General features: G+C 44.6%; 2 protein-coding genes across 8 annotated transcripts; both read left to right on the top strand.

The window, feature by feature from the left end:
• Nucleotides 1-237: 237 nt before the first annotated feature.
• CFAP210 (cilia and flagella associated protein 210) lies at nucleotides 238-6106 on the top strand. Of its 2 annotated transcripts, XM_066999541.1 has the most exons (9): nucleotides 261-356; nucleotides 1225-1451; nucleotides 1720-1893; nucleotides 1991-2184; nucleotides 2436-2592; nucleotides 3592-3731; nucleotides 4069-4261; nucleotides 4735-4899; nucleotides 5632-6106. In XM_066999541.1, exons 1-9 carry the CDS (start codon nucleotides 311-313, stop codon nucleotides 5944-5946), a joined length of 1611 nt encoding a protein of 536 aa, XP_066855642.1. In that variant the 5' UTR covers nucleotides 261-310; the 3' UTR covers nucleotides 5947-6106. The 2 variants fall into 2 exon arrangements, with proteins under 2 accessions (XP_066855643.1, XP_066855642.1); XM_066999542.1 differs by lacking the exon at nucleotides 1720-1893 and having other exon boundaries at nucleotides 238-356; nucleotides 1225-1349.
• Nucleotides 6107-7331: 1225 nt separating this feature from the next.
• On the top strand, nucleotides 7332-16219 carry LOC125182495 (cilia- and flagella- associated protein 210-like). Of its 6 annotated transcripts, XR_010832382.1 has the most exons (9): nucleotides 7332-7613; nucleotides 8218-8374; nucleotides 9505-9644; nucleotides 10349-10541; nucleotides 11005-11169; nucleotides 11746-11852; nucleotides 12901-13097; nucleotides 13591-13903; nucleotides 15802-16219. XR_010832382.1 is itself a non-coding variant. In XM_048061385.2 (7 exons), exons 1-6 carry the CDS (start codon nucleotides 7516-7518, stop codon nucleotides 11845-11847), a joined length of 855 nt encoding a protein of 284 aa, XP_047917342.2. In that variant the 5' UTR covers nucleotides 7332-7515; the 3' UTR covers nucleotides 11848-11852; nucleotides 13591-16219. The 6 variants fall into 6 exon arrangements, 2 of the variants coding, with proteins under 2 accessions (XP_047917342.2, XP_047917341.2); XR_010832380.1 differs by having other exon boundaries at nucleotides 13591-16219; XR_010832383.1 differs by lacking the exon at nucleotides 13591-13903.
• Nucleotides 16220-17252: the final 1033 nt, after the last annotated feature.

The following is a 17252-nucleotide window of genomic DNA, read 5'->3' on the forward strand; positions in this document are numbered from 1 at the left end:
GCGCCATCTCAGAGCCGGGCTGCGGGACCGGCCGGGCCCCGCGCCGCCACCGCGACCGAGCGGGGCTCCCGCAGCCGGGCAGCGCTGCCGGACGCTGCCGCCGTGGCCGCGGAGGGGAGCAGCCCGCCCGAACGCTGCGGCGGGGCAGCCGCGGCCCCTCCGTGAAGCGCGGACGGGCCCGGACGGGACAGCACCGGGCCCGGGCCCACCCCCGCCGCTCCCGTCGCGCCCCGCGCCAGCCCCGCCCGCCGCCGCCCGGTTGCGCGGCAACAGCGCGCACGCGGCACCGGCAGCGGCAGCGCCCCGGGACATGGCGGCGGCGGCGCGGCCCGGCGGGAGGCGGCGGCGGCTGCCCCGTGAGTGCGCGGGGCGCTGCGGGCGTCCCTGGGCCCTGCCCCGGAGCCCCCGCCGGGCCCGGACCCGCCTTGCCCGTCCCGGGGGCGCGGGGCGGAGCCCACCCGGGGCCGGGGGAGCCACGGGGTGCCGGGGGCAGGGGGAGTCGGGCGGGTCCGCCCCCAGGCAGGTGCGTCTGGAAACGGGCTGGGGTTACCAGCAGCAGCGCGACCCCCGGTGAAAGCCCCGAACGCCTCAGGCTGGGCAGCGCCGTGCAGCGCAGGGGAGCGAGGCGCGCTGCCGGCAGCACGCAGCTCTGCAGTTTCCCTTGGGAATGCAGCTGGCCACCTGAAGCCCAACGGTGACCTAAAGGCCGTAGGAATGCCCGCACACGTGTGTGTAGCCCAACACAAGGAAATGCTCGTCCTTCCAGCAGTTCAAGGCACTGCTCGGACAAGCCCGGTCTGTTTCAGTAGGTGCGGTGAGCACACCGGAGAAGGGCGGCCAGGCACAGCCTGTGCCCCTACTGCTGCCTCCCCCACCCCCAGCAGAACGGCCTCGGCACCGTTCCCCAGACATTTCCTCTTGGGAACGCTTCCTGGCCGCCATGGCCAAATACCGTCTGCAAGGCGTTAGTTACCACAGGCCGAACCTGTTACATGAACGTGCATAGGGTTACATCGCTCAGCACCACGGCCCGAGTACACGCGCTGCCCGCACTTAGAACAGTCACAGATACTCCATCATAGCTCTGGGGTACTGGGACGGGGAGAGTAACTGTTAGGACAACTCAGTATTGATAATATGCAGGAACTGAAATCCTGATGCAGATTTGAATTTAGGATTTTGTGATTCCAAGTAACCTCAGTATCTTTTCTTCCCTCTACATAGCATCACACAGTTTTGTACAAAACAGTGTTCTAGATGGATATTTTCTTCCAAATGGAGTAGATCTTCGTCAAGTAATTATATTGCCAAAAGCGGAATGGGAAAGGATGCAGGACAATCTTGGCAGCGTAAGTAGAGAAGCAGCACGCATCCTTGCTGAGAAGAAAGAACGTGAGGAAATGCACCTACGCTCCCAAGCGGCTGTAAAAGACTGGCCCAATACCATTATGGTAAGTACAAGATACCTCTGTAAACTAGGTGATTCATATAGGCAAAAACACAATAATATTTCTAGGTGTATTCCCTTAGTTTAACACCTGCTTTTAAACAGGTATTTTAACTAAGCTCCGTATAAATAGTTTAATTGTCAAATTAAACCTAAAATGCTAAATTAAAAAAAAATAAAATCACTGCACCCCCTTCAGAATGGTTTATACATTTTTAATCCATAGTTTTAAATGTGATTTCTAAAAAAGTGAATTTTTATCTGCATTATAGGGCCAGGCACAAAGGAAACTTAAAGCCAAAAAATTACGTGAAGAAAAGGAAGAGGAAGAAAGAAAGTTACTTGATTTGGAAGAAGCACAGTTCCAAGCAGCAAAACGGAAGGAAGCTATTGATCAAGCAAAAACTTATCTATACTATCAGAATGAAAGAGTGAAAGGGTTGCATGTTTGTTGACAACTTATTTAGAATATTTAAATTCAAATTGTACTGAATTTCTTTAAACACTTTGAACATGCAAATTAATTGAAATGTTCTCTTGTAGAGTGCACTGCTACTTACTGAGGTCCTAAAGGAAAGAGATGCTCAAATTGAATTTAAAAAGTTCAAGCCAGATGTTAACAAAAAGAAGGAAGAAGAAGCAGAACGTGAGCATAAAGAAGCTATTCTCAGAGAGCAAGAAAAGGCACATCAACGTTATATGGATCGACAGGCACTATGCAGAGATCAGTTGGAACAGTAAGTAATAGTAAAATAGGGTTACTGTTGATTAATTATGTATTTAAACTCTCTTCTCACAAATACATTCTATAAGGTTTTACAGAAAGTTACACACAATGTTGCTGTTGTTTACATCTGACAATATACCCAACTTCACTTCAAAATACCATATTTCTTTAAAGTACTCATAGACAAGCAGAATCCCTATCTGTTCATTACTTCACTTGGTCCCTAACCCATTTTTTTAACTCCTTTTTACGTTGTTTCAGAATAGAGGAGCACAAGCATCAGGCAGATCTGGCTAAGCTAGAAAACAAAAGAGAAGGAGAAGAAATACAGAGATTGAGCCGACTGTACGAATTGGAAATGCAGAGAAAAATGGAAAAGGAACATGAGGAAAAACTTGAACGCCAGAGGCTGTATCGTGTAAGTGACAGGAAAGCAGAGAGTTCAAAACGCTTGCTTTGCCTTGTCTGCTCGGAGTAAAACAATAGTGTTAATATTATCTAAATGGGCCTGCTGGCAACACGAGGTTTGCTGACAGCTTTACCAACATTAGGTCATATCCCTACATTGCTGGTTGCAGGCCATGTCTTTCCTGTCTGCTCTTGAGAAGGGCCTCTTGGGTGGAAGTCCCTTCTCTTGTCTGAAGGGGTAACATCAGCGCCTGATGCTCTGACTGGTGTACGATGAAAAGGTCTGCTGTAGACATCAAGGAACAGTCTCCTTGACTTGAAAACTGGATTGAGGTACCGTGTACCTGCCCTGTTTTAAGCCCATTTTCATTTGGTAGGAAGAGGGAGTAGTCTGAGTCTGTGAACATAAAAATACCTTTTTAACTTGTCTTTCCCTTTATGATTAGATATGTTTAGAAAAGTTGTCAAGATCTGCTGCCCTCCCTCTTCACCTTCAAAGACACCTTGCTAAATGCAAACAAGACACGCCTCACAACACTTTTGGCCAGCACGCAAAAGACAGTATTTTTTTTACATAGAACTCTAGAAAACTCCTCGTCAGCTAGGATTTGGATTAAGCTCAAACTGGGATAGTTTTGGATGAGGTGGGTCAGGAGTAGCACAGTCTGCGTAAGTATTGGTGGGGTTATGCAGTCCCATTCCTCTCCACATCCCCCTCTTCCATGTTTGTGGATGGCAGCGAGGGATAATATTCCCTGCATTGCATGCTGATCTGCATAATGGTTTGGAGGAACAGCAGTTTGATGCTCATTTCCCCTTCTCCTTTCTCCTATCTACCATCTCCTTCATGCATGTTTGAGCCATAAGAGGAAGAATCCCTTTCCTTTCTGCTCTCTTTGAAAAAAACATGAAGAGAGAACAGAAGACGAAGTGGTTCTTTTAAGCTGCAGCCAAAGGTCTAGATTTTCTGAACTTCATTTGTTGTATCAGGACTGTTTTGCCTATGCAGGAGCATGTAGCTAACCAGAAAATAATCAAAGCAGCAGAGGAACAAAAACAAATGGAAGAAGATGATCGGATTAGAGCTCATTTCAAAGCAAAGCAAAGGATTGCCAAGCTGATGAAAGAGAAGGAAGCTGAAATGCGTAGGTAGGTACAAAGCTTGAGTATCAAGTGTATCTAACTTAAGAATTATACAGTTGTCATATTCAAGTTTTTCAGGCTGATGATAGAAGAAAAAATCACAGTTATTCTACAATTAAATTCTACTCATAGGGAAGTGGAGAATTCAGGACAAAAAGGAACTTCTTTCACAGGTTCATTAGTTATAGGTCTGGGGGAGGGGGTGATCTCTCCCCTCTTCAAAGTACAAAGATTTACAGAAGTGCAAGCTGTGTGGCAGGAAGAGAAAACTGCTGGGTTTGGTAGCAGCAATGCTTCAGGTAGACTAGGTGCGTATGTTACAATAGCTCATGTTCTTCTGCAGACTAACACAGGAACGTCAGGACAAAATTGTCACCCAATTAGCTGCCCAAATGAGTGAAGCATTGAAGATGGAAGACTATCGTCTTGCTAGAGACATTGCAAAAAAAGAAGCTGAACAAGAAAAAAAGAACAAAGAGAAAGAAGCAAAAACAAAGGCTGCCATTGAATCTATTGCTGAACACAGAGCCACTGTGGTAAAAAACACCACCACCACTAAGCTATTCTTATCCCTCTTTATTTCCTATCCTTCCAAATACCTTTTAGAAACATTGTGGGGTTTTGCATAGCAATTCTGAGTGGGACACTTGTGCATGTCCTCACTTAGCAGCTGCCTCTTATTTACACCCAACTCCTTAAACAAGTTGCAAGTGGCACATGGGAGGATCCTCTTGCAAGAGATTAGCATGCTTCATCAGGTCTGCTGACATCTTCCTGGGGTTCTCTCCCTCTCCTACCTCATACTGGGCACGCATCTGTTGGTGCTGCTGGGAACTTGGGGCTTGGACACTGGCCAGCTACAATGATTGTGCTTACCAGCGAGTGCTGACACAGGGCTGCATCATTATTGCTTTTGTGTCTGGCCTGCAGAATGGCTGGTGGCAATACATGACTCTTCAAAGTGGCAGGCTAGCTACTTGGCTAACCTCCTCTCTTGTGTAAAATTCAGGTGAAGATGAAACTGGAGAAGGAGATAGAGGAAAAAGCAGAAAATGAAAAAGAATGTCATGCATTTATGGAGAAGAACCGCATCTACCTGGAAGGGGAAAAAGCCAAGAAACAAAGACAACGTGATGCAAGTATGGAAGTACAGAAGATTCAGCTCCAGCAAATGGTAAATAGAAGTGCTGTACCCTGTCAGTCCCTGCAGAAAGTAGCACGCATCTAAAGCGACAATATGATACACTGTCTGAGGGGCTGGGAGAGGAAGCATGCTGTGTTTTTTTTTTTATCTTGTATGCACTGCAGATGTTGGCATTGGGGGCCAGTCACATCTCAGCAGTGGCACAGAAGTCTCTTCTGGGCTCTCTCAGCCCTTGTTGGTCAGGGAGTATGACCTGGAAGGGCAGGTGATGAGAAAGATCACTAAGCTGCACTTAGCAGCTATGGCTTCAGGAGACCCCACTCAGGAATGCAGATGCCCCTTCTGCATTTGCATTTCCCCTGAGCATGTGACCCCATTCTTCAAGTCCGTGTGGTGTCACTGTCCCAGTGTGGGAGCCGCTCATACAAAGCCTTTCCTCTCAAGGGGTGTTGTGCAAGTCAAGGCTGTTTTGCAATGACACATCACTTCTTGTCTTGGTTTATTATGTACTGCTGCTGGTCTCTTGTATCTTCTGGGCAGATCTCCAAAGAGCAGCAGCAAATGCTGATGTTCACTCAGCTATTCAATGTACCCTTTTTTGTGGTGGGGTGAGTGGTGAGAGAACTTGGGAGGGATGATATTTGACAAATATGAACTACTTAGTATCACCTCAAATCTCTTGTAAATTTACCCTCTCGAAGACTCCACAGATTGTTGTGTTGTGAAAGAAATACTAAGCTGTCATCCCCTTTTCTTCTTCAGGCAGAAAAGCAAGCAAAAAAACAGCAGGAGAAGCAAGCAGACTTGGACTACGATGCTCAGAAACAGCTTATTGCACTTTGTAGGGAGCGTGAATTTCAGAACTATGCCAAGCAAGTTATTGAATCACAGTCCAAGACTACACATAATCTCTATCCGCTCCTCAAAGCATCCAGAGATATAAGAGGACTTGGATGTGGGCCATTTTCCAGAGGAAGCAAGGGAATAAATCTTAGTTTTCAAGTACAGGATGTTGCTGAGACCCAGTTACCTCCTTGTTGCTGTACTACTGCACAGGAAGATAAAAATATGAAATAACATTGAAACTATACAGCAAGGAAAGACAGAAGTAGTTTTCATGTGGTTAAAAAGATACCTTTTTGAACCTTATGGACAGAGTCAAGACTGCAAATGGATCTACATTAAATATACCCTATGAATCTGGAAGACCATTTGAAAAAATAAACTCCAGAGAATTGAGTGTATTCTCAAAAATCACTAGCTTGTATTTCATGAAAGTCAGCTTATTTAACTAGAGACAGCAATGCATCCCATATAACTGATGATCAGCATAACCTGTTCCTGCCCAAGGCTCACTATTGCTGCTACATTTTTATTATTTTTCTTAAAATTTACTGTCCCAGGTATTTCAGCCCTACAGCCTATTAATTCAATACGAATTCCCAACACGGGTGCAAAAAGTCACACTATTCACTAGCCTATTTCCAGTTCAGTATTCCCCATAATGAGAGAATAAAAAAAAAATTAATAAAAAAATTTACAGAATCTACAGGACCAAAAGAGCAACCAAATACATGCAGAAGCTAGAATACTTACAGTACTGCAGTTTTTATAGTGTTTTGCAACCACCTCTATAAAATTAATGTCTTGCTGTAATTTAGTTATGTGAAAATATGAACGTGGTTTGGCCGCAGCCCTTAAAAGGTCATCTAAAAGGCAAGTAAGCCCCAATATAGCTGTAAGTAGCTACTACAAAAATACCATGGCAAGAAGAAACAACATAGTTTGACCAGCCTTTCAAAAAGACTAACAGTGATTCAATCTGCAGTAGGTAAAGTCAGATCTAAACTCGTTTCTCAGATTTCTCAGCCAGCACCGAACTCTTTGGGGCCTACTCTCCACCACAAGCCATGTACAGACCTCGCTCCCTAAGGTTCGTTTCCTTGCTGAAGTTTTACCAGTGTATTTACGTGGCACAGACAGAGTTAGGGGTTCAGATAACGACTTCCCCTGCAAGCACCCTGGGCTCCAAACGCGCTATTCCCCTATTCTGGGCCCACTGGAAGCGCCGCCCAAGGCGCCCGCAGCCTGCCTTTGCCGCCCACCCTCGTTTCACGCCCCGAGCTGCCCATCCCTCGGCCAAACCGGGGAACGACTTCTAAAAAGTTAGGAGGGTTTCCTTAAAAGGATGTCTGATAATATTTTACTTTGGAAAATGGGTCTCGTGGGGGCCTTCAAGACTCTGAGCCCGGCTTCTGACGGAGGCAGGCTGTGGAAGGAGGCAAGGGGCTGCCCAGAGGTGAGGGCCGAGGGGAGTTATCCCTTTACTTTCCCGCAGCGCACAGCCTCCGGCTCTGGAACCGCCCCGCTCCTCCCCAGGGCCTGGCTCGCCGGTGCCGTCAGCAGCCGGCGGGGCGGGTGGGGGCGGGTCGGGGCGGTGCCGCTATAAGGCCGCTGCCAGAGCCACCGCCCTGCCCTTCTCGCCCCGTGCGGCCGCTCGGCCCTTTCCGGCTGAGGCGCTGCCTCCCTCCGCGCTCTGGAAGCGCCCGAAAGGGGCGGTGGCGGCGGGGATCGCGCCTCTCGTCAGGCAGCGCCGCTTCCCTGACAGGCCGCGGCCGGGCCGGGCCGTAGCGGAGGCAGCCGCCGATGGAGCACCAGCAGCCGGGCGCCGCCGAGCGGGAGGCGGAGCGGGAGCGCGGCCGCTACGCGGAGCGCCGGGCCGTGGCCAGGGAGCAGCTGGCGCAGTGAGTCGGGGCCGCCCGGAGCCGGCCCAGGGGCCCCGGGACCGAGCCCGGCCCGGGGCTGGCGGCGGGGTGCGGTGCGGGGGCAGCGGGGGTTCGGGCGCGGCGCTGCGTCGGGCCCTCCCCGCGCCCTGGGCTCCATGAGGCAAAAGACCGTGTTGTTGCCGCTTGTCCCAGCCCATAATAAGTCATACTTGCAGCCAGCGTGGGCTGAGGACCGCTCTTTGTCTTAGTCAGTGCTGGCACTGCTTGGAAGTAGTAGCTTGCCACTAGATGGTAAAGGGCGAACTCGTGCAGGCAGTGGGCTAACAATTAAGATGCTCAAATGGGATCTCTTACTCAAACCTATCTGCTGGTCAAGTTTGCTTTTGCTAGTACTGGCTTAATTGGGAAATTTCTAAGTGCTTCTTTATGCCAGAAGTCAACCCTGGCTGAAGGATTTGCAGCTGCCACCTAAAAATGTGTGATTCTATTTTGATCCGATGTTCTCCGTTCACTTTAAAATACCGGATTTTTCAGTGTTCAGGTACCCGTAGACATGCAGAATCCCTATCTGCTCACTTCACGGAATCCCCACCCCGCTTACACCATTCCTTTCCTGTTTCAGAATACAGGAACACAAGCATCAGGCAGACCTGGCTAAGCTGGAAAACAGAAGAGAAGGGGAAGAAATACAAAGGCTCAACCGATTGTACCAACTGGAAATTCAGAGAGGAAAGGAAAACGAACAGGAGGAAAAAATTGAACGCCAGAGGCTGCATCATGTAAGTAGGAGGAAATCAGAGAGTTCAGTGCTCGCTTCACCGCAGCTGTATAGAATGAAACAACTGCATTAGGGCTATGGATAAACAGGCCTGATGACAACAGGAGGTTTGTTGGTAGCTTCAGTAGCAGTGTTTGGTCACATACTGATGTTGAAAGCTGCAGGCTAGGTCTTTCTTTTGTCTGTTTTTGGGAGGGGCCTCTGGAAAGTCCTGATGTGACACCTGAACTTTAACTGGACTACAATGAAAAAATCTGCTGTAGACATCAGGGAATATTCTTGGCTTGATACCTGGATTTCGATTCCACGTACCTACCCTGTTTTAAGCCCATTTTTCCATTGTCAGGAGGAGGGAGTAGTCTGAGTCTTTGAACATGACTTTATTTTTATCTTGTCTTTCCCTTTCTGATTAGAGATGCTTAGAAAACTTGTGAAGACCTACTCACCACACCTATCTTTCCATTCTCTGTACCTCCTTCCCCCAACAGCTGCTTGAGCAGGGAGGCTGATGTGGAGGTACTTCAAATCATTGTCAAGCAAGAGACTAAGAGGAGAAAATTCCCATTCAAACCCTCCTTCCTTCCCCTCATCTGTCCCTCACCCCACCCCTTCTGTCCACAGTTAAGCAAATTTTATTCCATTTGCTTTCAACCTTTTATGTGCAATAAAATCAATATACACTAAAATGGCCGCTTCTCTGTGATTTCAAAATGCCTTGTGCTTGATATTTTTACAGTTCTACAGACATACTGTTTTTTGTCCTTCAGAGTCTGTTCTGTGTGAATGACACATGGGATGGGAGAACAGCTGGTGGAGTATAAGAAAGCCTACCCTAAGGATATCGTGCTTGGGGCTGCAACTGCATACTTGTAGTGGTCACTCCTGCAGCCCCCTGTTACCAAGCCCTTGCCACTTGGTACATTACTAATTTTACTTCTGTGGTCATTTGTGATAATTAGGTCCTGAGTATTTTCTTCCATCTGTTTCTGTTCTATATATTCTCCACTGGTACAATCAAAGAACTGTTATGATAGGTTAGGCGTGAAGTCTCTGATAGATTTATCTTTCCCCATTCAATATTTCTGAAATGTCATTCTGTATAAAAATAGCAGTTATTTTCCATTTAAACAGGAGCATGTAGCTGAACAGAAAGTAATTAAAGATGAAGAGAAACAAAGAGAAGACGAAGATGATGATCGGATTAGGGCTTACATTAAAGGAAAAGAAATGATGGCTGATCTGAGAAGAGAAGAAGACGCAGAGACCAATAGGTACGTGGAGGTATTTTCAGTGTTAAGATTCAACTAAATTTTGTGACAAATGTTACTCTGAATTCTTACATCAGCAAAATCAAAACTGATGCAATAAAGTTTTCTGTGAGTAAAACTTGAAAAAAGGTAGACAATTCAGATGAAACCCTATCAGTTTTATAGTAATTGGTACTGTGGGGGTAGGTAAACTCTCAAGTCTTCAGGTTGCCTAGATGCTGAAATGCAAATCTCTGCATCAGCGTGTTGCCTGTCCTTCTCTGAGAAAGAAGGAACATATTTGACTTAACTAGGCAACAGTATTAATATTCTTACAGTAATAGAAGAAATATTGTTTACTTGTTTAGCTGAGAGGGTATGCTGTTCCTGAGCCAACACAACAAGCACCCTTTGCTTCCTGCTTCCAGCCAATGCCCCCAGCATTTGTCTGCAGTGACAGTGGGTTAGCAGTGACAGTGGGTTAGGTGGATTCTTCCCTGTGTGATCCATCTCACTATAGCAACAAAAAGCAAGCATGCAGAAAAAAAAATAGGGAGTGCTTACTTGCCATGTCAGTAAAAGGATGTCAAAGAGCTGAATGGGTGGGCCTGTGTGGCTAGAGAAGATAGAAGGGTGGAAGCAGGATTGCTGGCTCTAGTTGGAGCAGTGCCTCAGATAAGCTGAGCATATATTGCTGGTATGTTATGGTAGCTCATGTTCTACTGCAGGCTAGTTCAAGAGCATCAGGACAAAGCTTTTAAACAACTAGCTGGACAGATGAATCAGACATTGAGGATGGAAGCTGAACGTTTTGCTCGAGAAGCTGCAGAGGTAGAAGACGAATACCAAATGAAAACCAAAGAAAGAGAAGCAAAAAATAAGGCTGCCATTGAATCTATTGCTGAACACAGAGCCACTGTGGTAAAAAAAAAAAAAATCATTCTTATCCCTCTTTCTCTCCTATCCTTCCAAATACCTTTTAGAAACACTGTGGGTTTTTGCATACCAATTGTTAGACACTTGTGCATGTTCTCACTTAGCAGCTGCCTCTTATTTACACCCAACTCCTTAAGCAAGTTGCAAGTGGCACATGGGAGGATCCTCTTGCAAGAGATTAGCATGCTTCATCAGGTCTGCTGACATCTTCCTGGGGTCCTCTTGCCCTCTCCCACCTCATACTGGGCACGCATCTGTTGGTGCTGCTGGAAACTTGGGGCTTGAACACTGGCCAGCTACGATTATTGTGCTTACCAGCGAGTGCTGACACAGGGCTGCATCATTATTGCTTTTGTATCTGGCCTGCAGAATGGCTGGTGGCAATACATGACTCTTCAAAGTGGCAGGCTAGCGACTTGGCTAACCTCCTCTCTTGTGTAAAATTCAGGTGAAGATGAAACTGGAGAAGGAGATAGAGGAAAAAGCAGAAAATGAAAAAGAATGCCATGCATTTATGGAGAAGAACCGCATCTACCTGGAAGGGGAAGAAGCCAAGAAACAAAGACAACGTGATGCAAGTATGGAAGTACAGAAGATTCAGCTCCAGCAAATGGTAAATAGAAGTGCTGTACCCTGTCAGCCCCTTCAGAAAGTAGCACGCATCTAAAGCAACAGTATGATAGACTGTCTGAGGGGCTGGGAGAGGAAGCATGCTGTGGTTTTTGTCTTTTTTTTTAAAATCTTGTATGCACCCCAGATGTTGGCATTGGGGGCCACTCACATCTCAGCAGTGGCACAGAAGTCTCTTCTGGGCTCTCTCAGCCCTTGTTGGTCAGGGAGGATGACCTGGAAGGGCAGGTGATGAGAAAGATCACTAAGCTGCACTTTGCAGCTATGGCTTCAGGAGACCCCACTCAGGAATGCAGATGCCCCTTCTGCATTTGCATTTCCCCTGAGCATGTGACCCCATTCTTCAAGTCCTTGTGATGTCACTGTCCCAGTGTGGGAGCTGCTTATACAAAGCCTTTCCTCTCAAGGTGTGTTGTATAAGGTAACACTGTTTTTGTGAAAACTTTTTTGCATTTTTCCATATCTTGTAGGGCTGAAAGTGATACGAATTTCCAATGCATGTTGGAAAAGGTGTTTTAAAAAACAAAAAAAACCTTTGTTATTCTCTCTTCTTCCTCAGGCAGAAAAGAAGGCAAAAAAAGAGCAGGAAAAACAAGCAGACTTGGATTATGATGCTCAGAGAGAGGCTGCTTTTTGTAAAGAGCAAAAATTTCGGAGATAAAGACAGTAAGTAACTGAGTGCCATGAATGCACACAACTTTTATTCTCCTGTCCAAATGTCCAAGGAGGGAACACAATGTGGATGTGGGCTTTCTAAGCAGGTTTTAGTTCTCTTTTCTCTCTCTAAGATAGTACAGAATACTGTCAGGACTCAGCTGAAATACTGCTTCAGAAAATTATGAAAGAACATGGAGACTATGCAGTAAGGATGTGGTGAAATATCAGCTAGTGACTTTTAAAATTTATTTCAGTTAAATTGACACCTGTGAAAGTGGAGAAGTATATCTACATACAGTATACTTAGAAAAAAAAAAGTGTGTGAGGGGAAGTTTGGTTGGTACAACACCATCCCCATTCCTCCTGACAAATGTATGTGAGCTCTCATCTCACTCGGGCTGAGCGAATGCTTGGAACCGTGTGGGAGTGTTGCAGCTTGCATGCCCCTCAAAGCCCTGCCTGAGAACAGGGCCAAGACCTCCTCAGAGCTGGCACAGGCCCAAGTGCTGTCTTGGTTGGTCAGACCTGCTGTGGTGTGGGTTGCTGAGCTGTTTCTGGACAGCAGGACCTGGCTAGGAGCAGCTGATGCTCTGTACCCACTTTAGTTAGGGTGGCCCAAAAGGGGCCTGTTTGTGGAGCAAGGACGTCGCTACTGAGAACTTGGTGCACATGCATGTCCAGGGGGGCTTGTCCAGAACAGTGCTCATCTGGTGTTGTGGCTCAGCACCCATCCTGGTAGGAGCACATGTTGAAGTTTTATCCAGAAGGGTTTAGTTTATGATCACTCTGGAATGTGAACAAAAGCATGGTAAGTAGGAACAATCAAGAGACCTATCTCAAACTCTCTTCTGATCTAAACAACTGCTAGCACAGCTGTGCTATTAGGTAAAAGTCATGCAGAGTTCTTTCCAATTATCTTTGAGTAATTGACTTGAGTGGAAATGATTTTTTTTAAAGAGGGCATGGCAATTAGTTTCTGAAATAGTCTCTAAATTCTTTTTTCCACTAATGAAAAATTTAAAATTTATTTCCCTTATTTCCCTTCTTTCTGAGCCAGTGCTCTTTTATTACTTCAAACTCTTTCTAGCAAGCAAACAATGCAAACTTTTAATAAAGCTTTTGGATGGCAGAAGCTGAAGCCTTGAGAAGAATCATTGACTACAGTAAGAGTTGTGCTGAAAGTCTGCAGAGCTTGGTAATGCTCCAAATGCATCGCTAAGTGCACATTTGCATGTGCTGACTACTGTGTAATTGGTGAGTTAAATGGGTCTTAATCTACTTCCACAGCAGCAAGGTGGATTGCAGCCTCATTTCCTGCTCAGTTTTTTTTTGAAAAAGCCTTGTTCTGTAGATTATGTCTGCACTTGAAATCTACAGCCTGCTTCCAGGGGTCTTATACCCGCTTTTACTTTCTGTGTCTACAGAAGTACCAAACTCAGCCACCAGGAAACAATTCTTCCTTTCAGTATACATAAAGTGAAGTAGGAATCCTATGCATTTTCTAAATGTACTAAGCGTTGATTCATTTGACCACATTCAGCATGGAAAAAAAAACAGCATGAATTGAACACATTATACTACTGACTTCCAAAGATACATATGCTTTGTGTGCTTGCTCTAAATGACTAACTCTTGTTGGTGATCCCTGTAAAACTGCAAAGAAGTGTTTTTAGATCATGGAATTAAATCGAGGTTCTAGAATTTTTAGTGACAAAGCATTTTGGTAACATTTCATTGTTCTTTTCAGTTTTCCTACCTCTGAAAAGCAAGAATGGAAAGCTTCTTGCAAGAGTAATACAGAAGACTAAAGTCAGTTTTATGTTTGATATATTGAAGAACACAAAGGAAGAAAAAAGGACTGGGAAGAAGCTGAGAGAACAGCTCCTTGTGCAAGCAGAAACATGAAAGCTATTGAACAGCCTGAGATGAGAAATAAATGAAGCTGAGAAAGCTGGGCTTGTTCAGTCTGCCAAGGAGGAGGCTAAGGATAGAGAACAGCCTGCAGCTGGTTGAAGGGTGGTACAAATACAGCAGAGCCAAACTTGTCTCAGTAGTGTCAGGTGATTGATACAACACAGTGATATGGGAGATAAGACAATGTCATGAAAATTCCCCTTTTGGCAGGAACATGGTCACTGGCTTAGAGTGGCCAGGAAGGTGATAGAGTCATTATCTGGGAAGGCTCTGAAGATGTAGCAAGTAAGGCAGGAAGCCTTACCTGACCACCAGCGGTACTTTTCTGCCACTATTTAAAGATGGTAACAAAATACAGGAAGCTCAAATACAGCTGATAAATCTGCTAAGCAGGAGGTACTCTCTAATGCCTACTGTCATTACTTGTAGTGGCTATTAGCCAAAGTTTTAATTAATAGCTAGTAAATCAGAATATGCTTTGAGAAATGACTATTTAACTTGAATTACTGGTTTTGCTCAACATCTTACCCTCTCTGTTGGTATGCTGCCTTGCTTCAGAAGGTCATACTACATCTAATGTCAGAGGCAGTGGTCCTGTAAGAAGGCTAGGACCTTAGAAAGGCAAGTCCCCTCAGAGGGACTGAAACAGACACCTTGAATCCAACTGCCTTTTTTTTTTTTTCAAACCTCAATCAACTCTGTGGAAATAGACTGGCAACTTAAGTATGGAGACATGGGCTTCCAGGCTCAAGCATGATGTTCTCGAGTAATGCGACTCATTCCTGCATAGCTATGAGCAGTGTTGTCTCTTCAGATCTAATGCAATTTCCACATAGGAAGTGGAACAGAAGTTTTCAAAAATGCCTTGTCCTAGGTTGGTTTGACTTCACTCACAGTGCAGTTCTTTACTGTCAGATAGTGTTCTGTAGGGTAGAGTTACTAGTTCGATTCAAGTTCTTTAATGTTAGTCTTTGCTACTGCTCAGCTCAGAGGAAGGTTGAAGAGGATGCTCAACTGGAAATAATCTACCACTGAAACGTAGAGTTGGCACCATGGGGTGATTAAGGATTGACATTTTCAGGTGCCAATACAGACTGGCTGTTATTCCTGAAAACATTTTCTAAGTCTCTGGTGGTTTTAGGCCAAAGAACTCATTCTGTTTTAATAGCTACTTTTTTTTTTCAGAGTCCTGTTACTAACTTACATGTTCAGTATCTCTTGAAATAGAAAAATGCTATAAATAATACGTAATTTTCCTCCTTGTTCTTGGCAATGCATCCTAGTCTCTGATGAATCTTCCTTGTTCTGGCAGTGCCATCTATCTAGTCATTCCCTTGGCCTTCTTGCAGCACCATCAGTACAATCTAAGCTTTTTGGTTTTGGTCTATTGTGGCCTTTGCAATTAAGAATGAGAGCCCACAAAGGAAATGTGCTAGATACCTAAGGGGATATGTAAGTGATTCAAACCCACCATTTAATCTGTTAAACTAATCTTTAAAGAGATCTAAAACAGCCTTAAAGCATAGTTTTTCATAGCTGCTTGATATTATCTTGTATAAACCAGAATGGTATTATTTTTTTCTCTGGGTTTCCTATCTCCAATACATTATCCAGAGAAACGTACAGTTCTTTTATATACTGAAGGCCTTACGCATCATAACTGCAGGCCCAATGAAATTCAATACTAGATCAGTTAATATAGTAGTAATTTTTCCCCCTTCCAAATGAGTAGCACGTGATTTGGCCTGTTTTGGTCTATTCATTTTTTTCTTTAAAAGAGGTAAAGCCTAGAACATGGCAACATTTACTGGAAGTAAGCAAGAGTTACTGTGCAGACCAGAGACAGGATCAGGCTGTCTGATCCTGTGAGAGGCTACCAAGATCTAGAAACTACACATCCAGCAACTGATACAGTGAAATAGGGAAAATGAAGCCATTACTGCTGTAGGACGATTGTTTCAATTACACCCCTCAATTCATATTTCATTGAATAATGATTACTAATTACAAAGGAGGACTTAAACTCTGTTTCTTTCTTCTTCAGAAATACAGCAGACAAGTACAGAAGCATCCACTACAGAATAAGAAGCTAGCCACGGTCTTCTAAAAACCCTTATGTGCCTGCAAAATCTGTCAGTGCCTAACAGCTGAAACTAACTCTGGAATATGGTGGAAGGCATGCAGTTTGCCAGAATCTGCCACTATTCAGCTCAAATACTACAGCTATAGCTACACAGCAGCTACAGTATTTTTATTATGAAACAAAGCAGTAGAGTCACTTTCTAGGAAGTCAAGAGGTAACAATCTACATATGTATATGAACACTTGTGATGTTGGATGTGCTGTACTCAAATGTTACTAGACCTCAAAGCTTAATTAAAACTTTACATTTTGGCTTAAAAAAAATGAGCGAATAATAAAAGTAAATTGTTTAAAATAGCTGCCCATAGCAGTAATACCAATGCTGAGTGTGTTTCTTCTTAACAGTTTTCTACTTAATTTTACTGTGGCGAATGTAATGGAAAACAGGAACTCTACATTGAAAGTGGCTGAATCTCTAATCCTTTCTGGGAAAGAGGTGCCTGCAGCAAGACAGTTGTCTGTCTAGCACTCAAGTTTCTTAATTGACTGTAGGAAGTTTCTTAATTGACTGTAGGAAATGCAAGAAAGGTAGAGTATGCTTTTCTGCAGTTTCCTAAACACTGCTGCTGGCATGGCCAGGTTACTAGGAGGGGATACTGGTCTAGGGCCCCTTGTGATCAAAGCTCATCCCTGTGTTTGGTTCTAAAATGTCTGTCAGCTGTCCTAACACTGTATTTAAATTCATAACATCAGATAGGTACATCTCCTGTAACTGGTGAGAACTATTCTGCTTCACAGACCCATTCCCAAAAGACTACCATATTTAAGTACAAGACTTCAAAAGATTATTAAAAACATGATAGTGATAAGACAGTGGATCAGCTTCATTACATAGCTGCTTTTTTTTTTATGTTGGAGATTGTGAATAGCCTGTCATTTGTCAGTCTGTAGTAGAAAGCTGCAATTCCATCTATAACTCACTCATCTAGTTTAGCATGAAACAAAAACCTGAATTTTCCCATCTTCAGTAAGACTGTATCAATCTTGGTTCAACTGAAGAGGGAATGTTCTGATGCTAAATCACAACAGCTTGTAAAGTTGTGTAAACATACTAAAACCACTTCAGAATGTTCAAGCACATCTAAATGCACCAGTTATAATATCACTGGAACTAGAAATGTATGATACTCTTAGTTACATACAGAAGTTAAGTAATACTGTAAGAGGCACACTTTGCAGATATATTGACTATACTAACAAATATGCCAAAAAAATTGTTAATGGAAAGTAATGAAATGCACAGCTTGTGGATTAAATACGAAGGGTTCATTCTCCCAGCTGAGAACTACAGGTTACAAAATGTTCAAGAGACAGACCTCCATATTGTTCATGAAATACTATGTGCACATCACT

The sequence above is a fragment of the Anser cygnoides genome, chromosome 6 (genome assembly GCF_040182565.1).
Source record: "Anser cygnoides isolate HZ-2024a breed goose chromosome 6, Taihu_goose_T2T_genome, whole genome shotgun sequence".
Taxonomy (NCBI): domain Eukaryota; kingdom Metazoa; phylum Chordata; class Aves; order Anseriformes; family Anatidae; genus Anser; species Anser cygnoides.

Excerpts from the sequence above, each read along its gene's own strand:
- CFAP210 (XM_066999541.1), top strand. The coding sequence starts at position 311 with ATGGCGGCGGCGGCGCGGCCCGGCGGGAGGCGGCGGCGGCTGCCCC. Across the intron at positions 3,732-4,068 it reads AAGGAAGCTGAAATGCGTAG|ACTAACACAGGAACGTCAGG; the intron begins GTAGGTACAAAG and ends GTTCTTCTGCAG. Across the intron at positions 4,262-4,734 it reads CTGAACACAGAGCCACTGTG|GTGAAGATGAAACTGGAGAA; the intron begins GTAAAAAACACC and ends TGTAAAATTCAG.
- LOC125182495 (XM_048061385.2), top strand. The coding sequence starts at position 7,516 with ATGGAGCACCAGCAGCCGGGCGCCGCCGAGCGGGAGGCGGAGCGGGAG. Across the intron at positions 8,375-9,504 it reads AACGCCAGAGGCTGCATCAT|GAGCATGTAGCTGAACAGAA; the intron begins GTAAGTAGGAGG and ends CCATTTAAACAG. Across the intron at positions 10,542-11,004 it reads CTGAACACAGAGCCACTGTG|GTGAAGATGAAACTGGAGAA; the intron begins GTAAAAAAAAAA and ends TGTAAAATTCAG.